Source organism: Impatiens glandulifera, chromosome 3 (assembly GCF_907164915.1).
Source record: "Impatiens glandulifera chromosome 3, dImpGla2.1, whole genome shotgun sequence".
In the NCBI taxonomy this organism is placed as follows: Eukaryota; Viridiplantae; Streptophyta; class Magnoliopsida; order Ericales; family Balsaminaceae; genus Impatiens; species Impatiens glandulifera.
In genome coordinates, this window is record NC_061864.1 from 6,897,206 (window position 1) to 6,913,386 (window position 16,181).

The following is a 16,181-nucleotide window of genomic DNA, read 5'->3' on the forward strand; positions in this document are numbered from 1 at the left end:
TGGGAAAAGAAGCGTTGAAATAATAACTTTCATCCTATAATCTAATTTACGGAAAAAGGAGCCTTCTTGATCATCTTCAGATATTTTTTGGAAAAATTCTAATTATTAGCGCTCGGATTGAGTTGCCAAAAAAAAGTATACTCCTTTGTTCACTTTCAATTACAAAAGTTCGAGTAGAAAAAAATTACCCTACCTTCGATACGCTACCACTCACTCGACCAGAAACTGCAAATGAGTGAATTCTTTGGAACGTACATTTCCTTGCTTGAATTCAAATCAAAGAAGAAATTTTGTTGGGACAAATAGTGTTAACAAATAATTCAATGGTTAAAAGTCGACGATCAGAATAGTTGAAGGATCAAAAGTCTACGATTAAAATAGTTTAAGGGCTTTTAGTTAGAGAGTCGTTATATTCAATAACAATAAAATTGACATAATCGACAGAATGGTCAGACCATTTCTGAAAGTTTCAGAGACGATTTGTTTTAAAAAATAATTTAAAGATTAATAGTAAACAATTAAAATAATTGGAGATCTATCTATTATCTTTTAACTCTATTTTATGAAACAATTATATATATATATATGTATATATTCTAACTTAACTCAACCCAACTTTTTAAAGGTTTTTTCAAGGTTTGTGATGGGTTTTCGATTCGAATTGACATGTTAGGAACAAGTTTTTCACGGTTTGAGTGGTAGTTACTAAGGATGGGAATAATATTTATGTCCCTTCCTCGATTTTACCACGATTCTGTTCTGAATTAGTAATAAACATAACTAAATATAATAATATATATTTAATTTAGTAATTTTATTAAAGATTTTATTTTATTTTATTTCCAAAACCAAATCAAATAGGATTGATAGTAAAAAATGTCTCAAACCGTATTCTATCCTAGCCCGCCCATTAACATCCTTAATTAACATCCTTAACTTGTATGAAAAAATAAAGTATTTATAAGTCATGTGTTGGGTAAACAAAAACTTGAGAATTAGTTCAAAAGCTTTTTAAAATGGTTATTTATTATTGGTCCAAAGATCAATTATTCATTTATTCCTACAAATTATATAGAGAAGAATGTCAATTTTAGGTATTAAGTTGAGTTAAGGTGTCAAATTTATTTATTAAGTATCAAAATTCTATTTATATGTATTAACTTGTTAAAATGTGTCAATTTTTTTCAAATTAACATAATTGTTATAACGCTGTTAAAATTTTGACACGCTGTGTTATTCACTTTTTTTTTTCTCTATTTTAATAATTCAACTTTCAAACAAGATATAAAACATTAAACATTCTCATTTTCAAATGCCTCTGTAACTTTTTCCTTCATTTCATTTTTAACTTTTTATCTCTCATCGTCGTCACCAACCAACTTGAAGTTTTCAGCCGAACTTTAAACCATTTTTGTCTGAAGTCTTTCCCAGTCGAAACCCTAAACCTTTGTCTATGTGGCAGAAGCCTACCCAACCTAACCCAAAACCGTTGTCAATCGATTGGGACAAAAGCATTGTCAGTTTAGGTCGGATTACCTAATAACTCAGCTTGCAATGAACGAGCCTGCGATTGAGAGCGTCCCAGCTTTGGCCTTTTCTCATAGAGTGGCCACAGAGGCAATGTTTTCCCTCTAGATTTGTTCAAATGACTCGTTAATATTTGAAATGTCGTCTGTCCCAAACTCATCTCTCTATTGTCGTTCTCTATCCGGGAAGGAAATCGAAACGGGCGATAACTAATTTTGTTCATAACATTAAAGTTGTTTTCCGTTCATTTTGTTTTTGCTATATCAATCATTATAATCTCTCATTTCAATCATTTGTTATATGTAATCAAATAGATCTGTTATTCAGATGATTGATGATTTTAATTGAAGATCAATGACGGACGATTAACGTAATAATTAACACTAGATTTTTCCATTGAACCTTATAGGCATGATGACTCTAAATGTAAGCTGTAACCTAACCTAATGAACAATCCTGAGCCGTCCTACATCAACTCATTGCAATGGAAGGAACTGTAATTTCGGCTTCCTTGGAGGGAATGAAGCACATCATTTGGAGACCGTGATTGAATTTAAAGATCGTGAAATAGATAAAACCACTTTGACCTAAACAAGCTCCAAGGAGAGACTACCTTAAAAGTTGTAAAAGCTCCGGTGGAAAGAAGAAAAACGTTATTTTGGATGAAAGAGAAAAGTAATTGGTTTTGGTTATGATGTGTAATTACAGCAATGAAGATTACATGGATATACAACTTGTCAAAATTTGAACGTCCGTTATCAAATAAAATTGACACATTTTGACAAGTTAATATATATATATATAGAATTTTGATACTTAATGGATAAATTTCACACTTCCACTCAACTTATACATAAAATTGACATTCTTCTATGAAATAATTTTGTAAGTGATTTATGATACATTTAAATAAAAAATTACATAAATAATAATTAATTTGCGCATATTATTACAAGAGAGAAAGGTGATGCTCTCTCTGGTGATAACAAACTTCCGTTCTCGTCGGGAATTGAGCAGCAGCAGCAATCTGATCCACCCACCACCCTAAATTGATCTTCATCTTCTCATTTAGCCCCTCTACATGCACTTGGTTCAACCTAAGCAGCAGCAAAATGATCTCATTTTCGATTCCACACAGCCACAAACTGGAGCACCCCAATTGACCTTCTCTTTCGTACGCTTCCATCTACTACTACTTGGACGAGTTTCACAGCCGCCATGAATGCTCTCGCAGCAACAAATCGCAATTTTCGCCAGGCGGCTCGCATTCTTATGCTGGATTCCAAGGTTGAGAAGAGTCTTTTGATCCCATTTCGGGAGATCAAGGTATAATCTTTGTTCTAATTCTCTCACAATCAAAACCACTCTTCCTTTTATTCATAATTGTACGGGGTTTTGGGTTTTTATCAGGTAGAATGCACAATCCCCAGAGACGACGGGAGTCTGGTGTCATACATCGGATTCAGAGTTCAACATGACAATGCTCGTGGTCCCATGAAAGGAGGGATCCGATATCATCCTGAGGTTATCATCTCATTTATTCGATAACTGTACATAGTTGTTTGTTGTTGGTGTTGTTCATATCATTGTATTTAAGCTTTTGGTTCCTTGAATTCTTGATCTTGATTGTCCTGATCGGGTTAACTGCAAGAAGAAGAGTTTTCCCAGATCCATACACCGAAGGATAGTATGTTTAATATCCATACAAGGTGATATATCACATCGAGAGATAGGATGTATATGGACTAATTACACCAGGATTTGCTCAATCCTCTGATGTATCTATCTAGTTGTCAACTGAATTTCCATGATGAACACTTATATTTCTTGATTTACAATCTATATGCATGAAAAATGGCGATGATGATGAAGATTTTTGTAGTGTAAAATATTAGTGAGACTTTTCTAGATTTGATTTCATATTTTAAGGTTGATCACAACGAGGTTAACGCTCTAGCACAACTGATGACTTGGAAAACCGCGGTGGTTAACATCCCGTATGGTGGAGCTAAAGGAGGAATTGGATGCTCGCCTAAGGAATTGAGTATAAGTGAATTGGAGCGTCTTACTCGTGTTTTTACTCAAAAGATCCACGATCTTATTGGGGTTAATGTCGACGTTCCAGCTCCTGATATGGGTACTAATGCACAGGTAAGTATGTAGTTAGGGGAGAAAAAAAAACTCAAAAACAATGGGGTTGGGCTATAAATTATTACTATTTTGAAAAATAAAACAATAATTGTTGCATTACTGGATGTTATACAGACTATGGCGTGGATATTGGATGAATACTCCAAGTTTCATGGACATTCACCTGCTGTTGTGACAGGAAAACCAATAGTAAGTTTTATGTTTGTGAAGAGGGGAAGAAGTTATAAATAATAGTAATCTGACATGATATTGTTATTAGGATCTTGGGGGATCATTGGGCAGGGAGGCTGCGACAGGACGAGGAGTGGTTTATGCAACAGAGGCATTATTGAATGAACATGGAAAGACAATCAATGGATTGAGATTCGCCATTCAAGTATGACGTTATTTATTATGAATTGTGATTTGTTTTGTTTGAAAGAATTAATTAGTTAAAAGAGTTGGAGAAAATGAATTTCAGGGATTTGGAAATGTTGGGTCTTGGGTTGCAAGGCTTATCCATGAAAGAGGAGGGAAGGTGGTTGCAGTTAGTGACATAACCGGAGCTTTGAAGAATGAGAATGGACTTGATATACATGCTTTGATTAAGCATAAAGAGACAACTGGGGCATTGACAGGTTTCGATGGTGGAGATTCGATGAATTCAGACGAGCTACTCGTCCATGACTGTGATGTTTTAGTCCCAAGTGCCTTGGGAGGTGTTTTGAACAAGTAATTAATTAGTCATAAGTTTGATCTTGTTGCTGACATGCTGTTGGCTGGTTGTTATTTTCATATAACCTTCTTTCTTCTTGTTTGAAAGGGATAATGCTGATCAGGTAAGGGCCAAATTCATCATAGAAGCAGCAAACCACCCAACTGATCCAGATGCAGATGAGGTCATAATTTTATTTTTAGTAGTTTTGTTACCTATTTATGTTATTTATTATAATGGTAATGCAGATACTTTGTAAGAAGGGAGTTGTGATACTTCCTGACGTATATGCAAATGCTGGAGGTGTGACAGTCAGCTACTTTGAATGGGTTCAGGTATTAGGGAATACAATAACAGAATCAAAAGAATATAAAAGGTGATATTACATTACAATTTTGGTTTTGGATTGTTGCAGAACATTCAAGGGTTCATGTGGGATGAAGAGAAAGTGAACAATGAGCTTCATAATTATATGATAAAAGCTTTCAAAAACATCAAGGATATGTGTCTGGCTCACAATTGCAACTTAAGAATGGGGGCATTTGCTCTCGGAGTCAAGCGTGTTGCACGTGCCACCGCCCTTAGGGGCTGGGAAGCATGAACCGCCCTAGCCCTAACCCTAGCTCTTTCATTCTTTATCTTTATGCGAAAATAAACGTTGCTCTAGCCCTTTTTATGCTAAATAAAAGGGCTCAAAGCCCTAATGAATATTTTATCTGTCTCATAGTGCTGTTATTTTTGTTCATGTTATGAGTGATGCCAAGATATTGTTTAATAAATAACATTAAAGTAGGTAGTCTTTAAAACTATATATAAATATTAGTTGTACAATTAAAAATTTTCATCAAAGCAACAAATAACATTTTAATTATTAAACTGAACTAAGTTAAAATATTTTTAATATTGTCGCCCCCTAAATATGGATACAAGTTTTATGCCAAACGAATATTAATGACATATGTTGTAACTTAAACAAAAATCTCTTCAAAATATCAAACTAAGCTTGGGCAAAATTTATATTGCATGACAAAATTTGTAAAGATGAATGAAGAAGAAAAGCATAGTCACTACTCACTAGTTTCCTCCATAGGGGACTAAAAAAGGGAGAAGAATGAATCTACATGAAAAACATAGTATATTGGTAGAGCACAAGAATCAAGTTGTGACAACAACCCTAGTGATGAAACATAATCTAACACTGTATAAAAAAGTGTTTTTAGATGGCAGGCAGTTAAAAAACAGGTCTCGACCCTCGATAGCTTTAGACAAATTGATCATCCACGGCTGAATCTGGAAGCAGTAATGAAGTGTGTCATCATACAACTGATGCAATAAATCAGCATAAAAGTTTGATGCAGACAACTAAATTAACATAAAATTCAAGTTAATTTAATGAACCAAGCAGGCTCACCAGAATTTTCCTCCTAGGATCCAGGTTAAGTAAATAGATAATACAATCATCCTTCTTTCCTGAAACAAACAAGATCATTATTTTGCAACAGAAAATTATGACAGAACAGAAAAGTCCAGCAAAGAAAAATATGTAAGAAAATATTACTTCCTCTTTCTTCTATCAACTGCACTGTTCCTCATATCATTTTTCCCAATGGAGGATGATCCAGCAGGAATACCATATTGCATTGGGGAAAGAGCAGTAGAAGAAGCAGAAGGACCAGAAACGGGAGCAGGAAGAGGAGGAGGTGGGGCGGCAGACAGAGGAACATTAGTGGGTCCCACAGGCGGTTGTGGTGGTATTGTTGCTGGAGTTGCAGTTAGGGGTGCAGGTTCTGGAAGAGGCCGAGGTAAAATATGCTTCAACCTGTTGTTCCTATAGTTCTTCCAATAGTAGAACTGCTGCCTATGTGCCAATTCCTAACCATTCCAACAAACAAGGAGACAATCATATAACATTCTAGATTGAACACAGACATAATGGCAATGGCAACTTTTATATTTGCCTATAAACTGTAGCATCCATTGTAATAGTTAACCAATCCAAATAGATGAAGAAATTGCCTTTCTCTTCATGTTTCTACAAGTTTAACTACACATATATCAATATCCATAAGCATGAACAGAGCCAGACACGAATCCCAAATCAATTCACTTTATGCGTACAATTTAACATCAGAAAGAATGCCATAAAAAAACTGTTAAAAAGAAGGCAAACATTATAGAAGAGACACGATATGTGCCCAAATAAACCAACCTTATTGCCAGGATGTGCCATTGCATTGCGAAAGCTTGCATTTTGAAGAAGCTCAAGAAAGGACAGACAATGTGGGTACCTATCATCGTAATAATCAATTTTACATTATTTATTTGATTTGCAATTAGTACATCCTGGAAAATATATCATCATCATCACAAAGCTTACATAATAAATTTAATGTATTCTGGCTGTTGCCAATACTGTAGATACTTCAAATAGCCAATGAAAGCTTCATCTTCAAAGTAGCGATTTTGAGCCAAATCTGGGAACACAATAAAAAGGTTTGGCTCAAGATCAATTATAGTGTAAACAAATATCAAATGTCTAATTTAGATTACATAAAGAATCCCACTAGAATAGATGCCCAAGAACCTAGACCGACCAATGTAGAATTCTATTGAGTGTTCCTAAAATCTAGAAGGCCAATGAAGATTATATACAGAGACTGATCTCCCAATTGTTACTTCTAACTTTCTTTAGGAGAAGCATAGCAAATTTACTTAAGAAAACTAAGTAGTAGAATTTGGTAATCAGAATAGAAGATAGTAATAAGAAGATGAAGAAGATAAAAAAGTGTAATTAGGGCATACAGTTGATATAAGTGGGATTGGCGAGACATTGAACGAATTCCAACTCAAGCAAGAACCTTTGACGCCCGTCATCAGGGTCCTTGTATATATTCTTCGGCCTGAGATTGAAAGATGCAGAGTAATTATTCAGAAACAGCTGCTGCTTAGAGTAGATGAGGATGTAAGAAAAGAAAAGAAAAGAAAAGAAAGAAAATTTACGAGGATGGAGAGCTGGGTTGGTCGTCTATTTCTGGGTTGGAGGACATTCTTCTCCCTTGAAACCCTAATTAGAGTGATCTGAGGAGGAGGAGAAGAGAGAAAGATGCCCCCGTCGCCAAATCCGCCGTAGAGATGTTCTGGTCTGGACACCAACGGCAGACGTTTGGATTCTCTCTCTAGCTAATGAATGAATCAATGGAGATCGTTTAATTTATTCTTAAATTTAATATCGAATACTTTATTTTACTTTAGGCACTATTCCGTAATTTAGAGTTCAGCTTTTCGATTATATGAGATTTTGTTATAATTAAGTTAATTTTATTTATGTTTTTCAACTAAACAATAATTATAATTCACTTTTTTTTTTTTTTTCAGATTAAGTATATTAAAAATAAAAAAAATCGTTTAAACATAACACAAAAACATGACATGAAAATAACAAATAAAAAAAAATTGTAATAAGTTATCGAGCTCGTAAATCATCGATAAACGATAAGAACGATTAACTTCCTGACAGACTCTATTGACTTTTCTGAACGAATCTCAGAAAACATCATAATAATAGTATTGTGAATGATACGAATCAGACGACTACGATTATTTAAAGTTCGATGATTTCTCTCCAACCAGATAGTCCACCAAAAAATAATTGATATGGTAACTCAAATATGTATAGTCTGTCATATAAATCGTATCAATCCAAACTTCTTAGTAACTATCTAAAGACTCTGCCGTCATCCAATGAATCTCAGTAATACTCCACAAAAGACTTCAAATACTAGTAATCATCGACAATGCAAAAGTAAGTGAGTTGTCGATTCAACCTCTTTTTGACACATACGACGACTATTCATAATACAACATTGTTTCATGCACATATCACCGATTAGAATTTCACCATGAATAACGCTCAATCCAAAAAATGAGATCTTGAATGAAATATTTGACTCTCAAAGTTTTTTCCAATAAAAATTATATGAAATTATTTTAGTGAACAACTTTTAGCAATACCCCAAATGGAAATTATTCATATTTTGTCAACGCATAATGTCTTGTTCAGACGGTGACACTTGTTTGCGTCCTATCAAAATAAAATATATTATGGGACGAAGTCTCCATAATGTTTAATCGTCTTCTATATCTAATTCGGTTAGTGAAACCATTAGACCGAGTAATAAAATTATAATGTTTTAATAACTCTATTTTGTTTTCTTTTAATACAAAAGTTAATATTATTTTAGAGGAATAAAATTCAACTTATAAAGATATTTTTTAATAGAAATTGAACAGATTATAATTAAAAAATAATAATAATAAATCCCAAAAGTTACTGTAAATTAATAAGAGAAAAACAAAGATTGAATTCAAAATCAAGTAAGAGGACACTTACCAATTATGCATCAGTGTTAACTATGGGGATGGACTTAGGCATGGCAATGTTGCCCCGTCGGGTCGGGTACCCGAAGGAACCGAACCATTCGGTTCGGGTAATTAATTTGATTTTCGGTTCCGGGTAATTTCGGGTCGGAACCAATCGGTTCCGGTTCGGTTCCGGGTCGGTTCTGGATACCCAAACAAATCCAGTAATTAAAAATAACAAACATTCTCTGGCATCTCTGCGTGTGCGTTTGGTTATTGAGAAAGAAAGAAGAAGAGATACAGACTACAGTAGAGAGAATTAGGATCGAAACTTGGGTTTCGATTTTTTAATATATATATATTTACATATTATTATATAATATAAGATTGTTTGTTTTGTTTTATTTTACTTTATTTAATATTTTATAAATTTTTTTATTAAGTAATTTTTCAAAGCCCGATACATATGATTTTTTTTAAATATATATATTTACATATTATCTATTTATATATTATATAATATAGGATTGTTTGTTTTGTTTTGTTTTATTTTATTTTATTTAATATTTTATAATTTTTTTTATTAAGTAATATTTCAAAGCTGGATACATATGATCATATGTAAAAAATCATATTAATTAAGTAATTTTTGTGTTATACATATGATTTTTTTTTTATCATTTAATAATATAAAATATTTTAAAATATTACAATTTTGTTCAATAATCCAAATTAAGTTTAAAACATAGATAAAAATTAAAAATACATTAAATTAAAATGAGCTAAATAACTAAAAAAAAATTAAAAATCGGGTCCGGTTCGGGTCCGGATACTTATCGGTTCCGAACCAATATTTCGGGTAATTTAAGAACCCGATTTTTTCGGGGCAACTTCGGGTCCGGTTCGGGTCGGGTCCGGTTCGGGTCCCCCGAAACCCGGAAATTTGCCATGCCTAGATGGACTAGACTTTGCTCACAAATGTTAGTCACCAATCAAAGATTTTAATTATTCATAAAGACTAATTTAATTATTTCTATTACTTTTTAAAAACAATTATAATAAAAAAAAATAGTCTAGTATTAACTTCTTTTTTTATAATTATTTGAACGATTTAGCTGGCATTGATGACCAATTATAAGTTTGAGCTAATATATAATATTTTAGAATTTACATTATAATTAACTTAGAGTTAAAGAGTAATTTAATATTTATAGATTTCCATATAAAATAGACTTTGACTAATCTAGATTCTAGACAATATATACTTATTCTTCCTAACTTTTTACTTTTTATTTATTTATTTTTACATTTATCACTTTTATCTTCTCACTATTCACATTGGAATATGCAATAATAAAGGATAATATATACCATTTCTTCAAATAAATACTTTATTCATTCAATACAATTACATATACATAATTAAATACAATTCTCTATTTAATTCGATTCATTTACAATTTGATAATCATCATCATTATAATTAAAAGAGCTGTTGGAGATATTTTATCAAACAGATTCCTCTGTATCAAAATCTCACTTTTTCCTCACCGGAATTTCCTGTTTTCTTCATGTTCTCTAGAGATGACCATTTCCTTATTGCAGATTTTGAAACAAAACAATATAGGCTTTAAAAATAATTACTTTTCCATCCATGAAATATTCCTTTCTCTAACCTCTTTCCTCAGAAAAAAGTTGAAACAGAGAGAGAGAGAGGGAGGGAGAGAGAGAGAGAGAATAGGGGCACATGATCCAACCACTTCATTTTTATAAAAAACAACATGTTGAAAGTTTATTTAATTAAAATAAAAAAGTGTAAAATGTTGACATTAGGTTGGTTAATAAAGACCTCGTCTTAAAACCTAAGCCTAAACAGGTAAATATTAATCTACTAATGGAGGACCGGAGGAGGAAGTAGCCATTTAGAACCCTCAATAAACCCTAGCTTCAAAAACTGACTCGCCTCCGAAAACCCTAGCCGCTTCATGTATCCGACCCGAGTCCTCTGGTCTGAACCCGGACCCTTACACATGTATTCCCCATAGTAAACAGTCCTGTCAAATTGTAAAATCGAAGATAAATAATTAATAAATGAAAAATGTAATTATAAGTGAATAAGATTATAATAAATAATTACTTGGCATCTTGAGACGGGAAATTTGACCATCCTTTAGGGTTAACAGCATCGGTCATGTAAGTGTAAGCATAGATGACTTTTGAATAAGGGAACCAAGCCCTACCCAACAACGCAATGTTACCGTTACCAGTAACTTTACAATGTAAAAACACGTATCCTGTTTCTTCCTTGTCTGATTTTCTTGCATGTGCTGTTATCACAGCCATCCGATCCCCAGAAATTACGTGCAGTTCTGTATTCTGTATTATTATTCATCAATCCAAACAAACAAAAAAACAAACAAACACAGACAGTTACATTAATTATTAATGCGGCCACCTCTTTAATCAAAGTAACTAAAGCATGCCATATGCCTTATTTATTGCACCACGTCAAAAGTACTGCAATGCCCATCATGATTTACCAATTAATTTTTTTATAAAAATGGGTTTACGAAATTAATTAATACCAGATAAATGGATTTGGCATTGCCAAATATAAAATCCACCGTTCCTTCAATGTAACAGTCTTTGAAAAAATGTCGTCCTGTGTCGTCGCAGACGGTATCTTGAAACCCCGATATATGAGTGTTGTAGAATGCTGCCTTGTCGCCGGAGATTCTCAGCGCCGCTGCTTGTGCTCCCTCCCTTTTCCCGTCAGGCCTCGGAGCCGAATTCTGAGATTTTGATCAATTAATTAATTAATTAATTAATTCATACATTTTCAATAACACTAATAAATAAATTAATTACGAACCGATAGACGGATATTAGCAGCAATGAAATAATCGGACTCTACAATTAACGTCGCACTATCTACCGTCCCATATTTAGCTGCGGTTCCATCATAAACAAGCGTCGGCATATTATTAGGTGAACCATAAAACGTCACAAAAGGCTTCCCTCTTTCAATCTTGAGTTTCTCTTCGTACTTCCCACCTCCGATCCAAACAATAATCCGGCGGGTGTTTCCGACGGGGATACTATTAATAGCGGCGGAGACTGTGGTGAAGTCGCCCGACCCGTCTTTCCTGACCCGGATGATTTTCCGGTTGGACTCTGCCTGGATCAACGCCTGGTCTATATTTGACCGAGTAGAGCCGCCGGAAAATGGCATCACGCTTTCTCGAAACCAGGCGTCCAGTTTGGCCGGATCTGACGGGACCAAAACGTCGTCGTTGAAGGCAATGACAGTCAAATTCACCATCATCGTCGTCATTAGAAGAGTCGCACATATTATTACGACGGCGGTGTTCATTTTTCTCGAGTTCTTGTTTGGGTTCTGCATTTGCTTCTCCGCAGATAATGAGTTTATATGTACAAATGTAGAGAGAGAGATAGAGACGTGGAAGACTGAGAGGAATTTGCTTGTAATTAGCTGTGTTAAATAATTCATTCTGCAAGAAAATCTCAATTTGTTGAATTATTATTATTATTATTATTATTATTATTATTATTATTATTATTATTATTATTGACTTGATAAACAAAAATCATTTTAATTAATCTCTTTTTTCAACGACTTTTTATTTCAAACTAAAACTTTAATGTTTCACTTATTATTTACTTACTCTTGAATTTAAGTCAATACATGAATTTTTACTATATCTATTTCGCAAACAATAATAAAAGCAAATTTGACAGTATTTGTAAAACTCTATGATTTGAATTAATTCATATATCTTGAGTTTTCATGATTCAAGTTTTTAAAAACATTTTTCATCCAATAATATATTATTAAAAAAAACCCAAAATCAAACAAGGCTGTGCAAATGTGTGGTGGGAGATTATGACCTGCATGAAAGTAGAAACAACCAAAATGCCATTAGCTATACATGTTGTCTTTTATTTAGTTAAAAACACGTGTCTTATTTTTTAATAATAAGACTAAAAAATATTTAATGTTGATAACAGATAGAGAGAAGGGTAATTTCGAGAATTTACAAATTGATTTGTACAGTATAGCCAAGCTAGTCAGTCACCTAGTGGGGTATTTTGTCAATGGGCGAGTTGTCATAAAGTAGTAAAAACAAAGAATAATTTAAAATAACCCGAATATTTATACTGTAATTTCTTTATTATTTTTACAGACATTTTAATTTCAAACTTATTCCCAATACCTTATAGTTTCAAGTTTGTTATACTAGGTAAACCTAGTATATTTGCGTCATTAATTATTCGCGGCTTCAAATCTCAAAATCAAACAAGCTAAATGATGAATTCAAGTTTATATCCTTTCATTGTAACTTTTGTATATTTTGTCTCAGTTATAGCCCCCACCCACTTATTTATATATATATATATATATATATATATATGAAACTAACAGCATACACACTCCAATTTAAAACAAAAATTTTATTTATTAAAAATCGATTATTATATATATATATATATATATATATATATATATATATATATATATATATATATATATATATATATATATATATATTTGATTTCACGATTTTAATATTAATGTTTATTTTCCTGCAATTTAAAGAAACTTGGTTTGCTGAAGAACTGAAATAAATTATTAACCCAAGGAATTCAAGCTAAACTTGACACCATGGAAGTGTTAGTTAATATTGTTTATTCTATTAGTTTATTTATGAAATTAATGAGTGATATATCTGAATGAGTTCAAATCTTGGTAGAACTAAATAAGGGTAAATATCAGGAATTAAAAATTCATGTACTGTGAGTTATAATGAAAATACTAGTAATATTTCATTATATTAGTGAATCATTGTGTTAAGAGAAACTATAAAAATGTTCTTCAATAATAATAATAATAATAATAATTGGTGATGTCTCAAAATACTACTCTTTGATCAGGTTTTCTACACAAAATCATTGGTGAATATATCATAGTGTAGAAGAACTCTATTTCTTTTTCTTTTTTGGTTCTGTTTGATTTTTTTGTTTGTTTTTCATATATATGATTGTTGTTTATAATTATTAATTAGATGATATGTTAAAAAATAGAGAGAAGAAACATTATTGGATTAATTTAGTCAATACAAATGAGGGTAGTTATTTGGTGTCCGAAATTAATGAAGGGTGATTTGTATTTAAATTAGTAAAAGTAATTAATGTGTTAAATGTTTTAAGAGTGTTAATTATTAAGATTATTTGTTCAACTAAATAATTTTTATTTTTAATTTTAGGAGGCCTGAGAGAGAGAGGTAAGGTAGTTGGGGGTATTAGACGGCTGCCTAACTCACCTATGTCCTAGGGGAGCTCTAACTATGAGTTATCATCTAGTAGAATATCATTACATGTGCAGGGAATAGGGATCCATTCGTGGTTTAGGGTTGCTGTGGATATGTGGTACTATATATAAGCAGACTAGATAGATAGATTGACATGAAAAAAAAAACACTACTAATTAATATTTTATTCTTATTATCATATTAGTATGAATCATTTGGTAACATGTGGTTTTTGTTGTTTATAATATTATTAAGAAAGATGAGAGGTTGTATAATTAAAATTAGTCTTAAAATATAGATAGCGAGAGAAACAGCCTATATAGCCTACCAATTTGATTTGATTTGATTTAGTCAATCCAAAGGAAAGGAAAGGAAAGGAGGAGTGTAGTTATTTGTTGTCCGAAATTAATGAGGGTGATTTTGTATTTATTTGAGGTCCCACAACTCACAATTACAATTAAAGGGAATATTATTATTAAGTGAACATTATGAGAAGAATAATACATTGAATTCGATTATTAATTATACAATTAAAACGAATATTATTATTACAATAGCTAAGATGGTAAATTCCCTTCTCCGGTTGCCTCTTCCTCCTTGTTCAACAATATGCACTGCCTTTTATATCTGGCATTGTCCTTCACAGACATTTCCTCAAACACCTAGCAGGAATTCACATTATTATTATTATTATTATTATTATTATTTATATACATAAAAAGAATTAGCAGAATCGAATCCAATGATACCTTTTTCTGATGCTCTTTCAGACTTGACCACATCCTTCCCAATTCTCTGCTTCTATCAGAAAATGAACAAGTAGAAGAAGAAGAAGAAGCTTTCTTCTTCCCCTTTGCCATTAATCCTTCCCATGTTGCCATAACAAAGAAAGCATAAGAATTGCAGGGTCTTAAAGGAAGAGACCGCCTCCTAAGGACTCTCTCTAGCAAATCCTCCTCCTCCACTACTACTTCTTTAATTACCCTCTTTCTGACTTTCCGATTCTTCCTCTTCGAAGAAGAAGAAGAAGTTCTTCTCTGAGGATGCGGAAGAAAATAGACAATCGAAGATAACGCCCCACTTCTCAACCTTGTCACGATCTGCGATGATCTTCGCTCTAACGATGATGATGATGTTGTTGTTGTTGTTGGGGTATCATCTTTGTAATTGGTGGATGATTCTCGTATCAGAATATTATTATTATTATTATCTCCTTCTCCGTTGTTGTTGTTGGGGTCTTGAGGGAAACTGGAGTCCGACGACGAGGAAGAGTTTGAATGTTTAGAAATGTGATGATTGGAAATAGGGGTTGGTTGGGGAAATTGAAGGGAGCGATGATTGTGAAAGTTGAGATGAAAAGAGAAATTGAAATCGTCGATGTCTCCTCGGACTTGGATGGTGTCGCCGCCGGTTAGGAAGCCGCGTAATTGTATGGGAGTAGAAAGAGAAGGAGAAGGAGTGGAACATAATAGTGTTTCATGTTCTTCTTGTTGTGAGTTCCTGGTGATTTCTACGGAACTCATTGTTAAAGGAAAGGAAAGGAAGGAAGGAAGGAAGCAGAGATCAAACCGGAGATTGCATGTAAACGGGGACGAGATATTTGAAATTGATTTTCTAAAGAGAAGAATTGACCTTCAGACCCGTCGGTTCGAGAACAACGACCGCGGCTAACCGATGCCTCTATGGCCTCGCATCGGCTGGCGCTTCTTCAAACCGGTGGCGACCACTAAATTATAATATTAGTTCATTACAAATAATATAAATAAAAAAAATAATTGGCACAATATTTTAAATGGAAATTGAACAGGAAATATTTGGTAAATATCTGAACTACAGTATCTTATAAAAGATTTAAGAAAAATTTATCGAGATAAATTTGGTATTATTTATTTTTTATAAATTTTTTAAAAGACGTGATTTTGTATATAGTCTAACAATTTATATTTTAAATTAAATATTTTTTATATTAATAAACACAAAAATAGTCTCTTAAGATTAAAAATAATAATGAATAAGAATATATATAACATATTTGACACTTAGGATAATGTTTGTGCCACAAACGCAGCTGTATCTTGTGGGCCCAAGCATTGTGGGCAATTATTGAATTCCTGACTGAG

At 32.8% G+C, this 16,181-nt stretch overlaps 4 protein-coding genes across 5 annotated transcripts; 1 reads left to right on the forward strand and 3 right to left on the reverse strand.

Moving 5' to 3' along the window:
* Nucleotides 1-2,522: 2,522 nt before the first annotated feature.
* Nucleotides 2,523-5,115, forward strand: LOC124931920 (glutamate dehydrogenase A-like). Its single transcript, XM_047472504.1, has 9 exons — nt 2,523-2,853; nt 2,938-3,051; nt 3,457-3,678; nt 3,793-3,867; nt 3,938-4,054; nt 4,139-4,389; nt 4,481-4,556; nt 4,621-4,707; nt 4,788-5,115. The coding sequence occupies exons 1-9, from the start codon at nt 2,746-2,748 to the stop codon at nt 4,971-4,973; spliced, it is 1,236 nt and encodes a 411-aa protein (XP_047328460.1). The 5' UTR covers nt 2,523-2,745; the 3' UTR covers nt 4,974-5,115.
* Nucleotides 5,116-5,355: 240 nt separating this feature from the next.
* Nucleotides 5,356-7,563, reverse strand: LOC124930900 (mediator of RNA polymerase II transcription subunit 31). Of its 2 annotated transcripts, none has more exons than XM_047471268.1 (7): nt 7,373-7,563; nt 7,175-7,272; nt 6,750-6,846; nt 6,582-6,660; nt 5,931-6,244; nt 5,784-5,842; nt 5,356-5,662 (listed from the first exon to the last, which is right to left on the reverse strand). In XM_047471268.1, the coding sequence occupies exons 1-6, from the start codon at nt 7,417-7,419 to the stop codon at nt 5,830-5,832; spliced, it is 648 nt and encodes a 215-aa protein (XP_047327224.1). In that variant the 5' UTR covers nt 7,420-7,563; the 3' UTR covers nt 5,356-5,662; nt 5,784-5,829. The 2 variants fall into 2 exon arrangements, with proteins under 2 accessions (XP_047327224.1, XP_047327225.1); XM_047471269.1 differs by having other exon boundaries at nt 5,356-5,695.
* Nucleotides 7,564-10,622: 3,059 nt separating this feature from the next.
* Nucleotides 10,623-12,134, reverse strand: LOC124929607 (pectinesterase 1-like). Its single transcript, XM_047470013.1, has 4 exons — nt 11,604-12,134; nt 11,317-11,523; nt 10,869-11,107; nt 10,623-10,785 (listed from the first exon to the last, which is right to left on the reverse strand). The coding sequence occupies exons 1-4, from the start codon at nt 12,132-12,134 to the stop codon at nt 10,623-10,625; spliced, it is 1,140 nt and encodes a 379-aa protein (XP_047325969.1).
* Nucleotides 12,135-14,575: 2,441 nt separating this feature from the next.
* LOC124932907 lies at nt 14,576-15,775 on the reverse strand. Its single transcript, XM_047473614.1, has 2 exons — nt 14,811-15,775; nt 14,576-14,723 (listed from the first exon to the last, which is right to left on the reverse strand). Exons 1-2 carry the CDS (start codon nt 15,582-15,584, stop codon nt 14,619-14,621), a joined length of 879 nt encoding a protein of 292 aa, XP_047329570.1. The 5' UTR covers nt 15,585-15,775; the 3' UTR covers nt 14,576-14,618.
* Nucleotides 15,776-16,181: the final 406 nt, after the last annotated feature.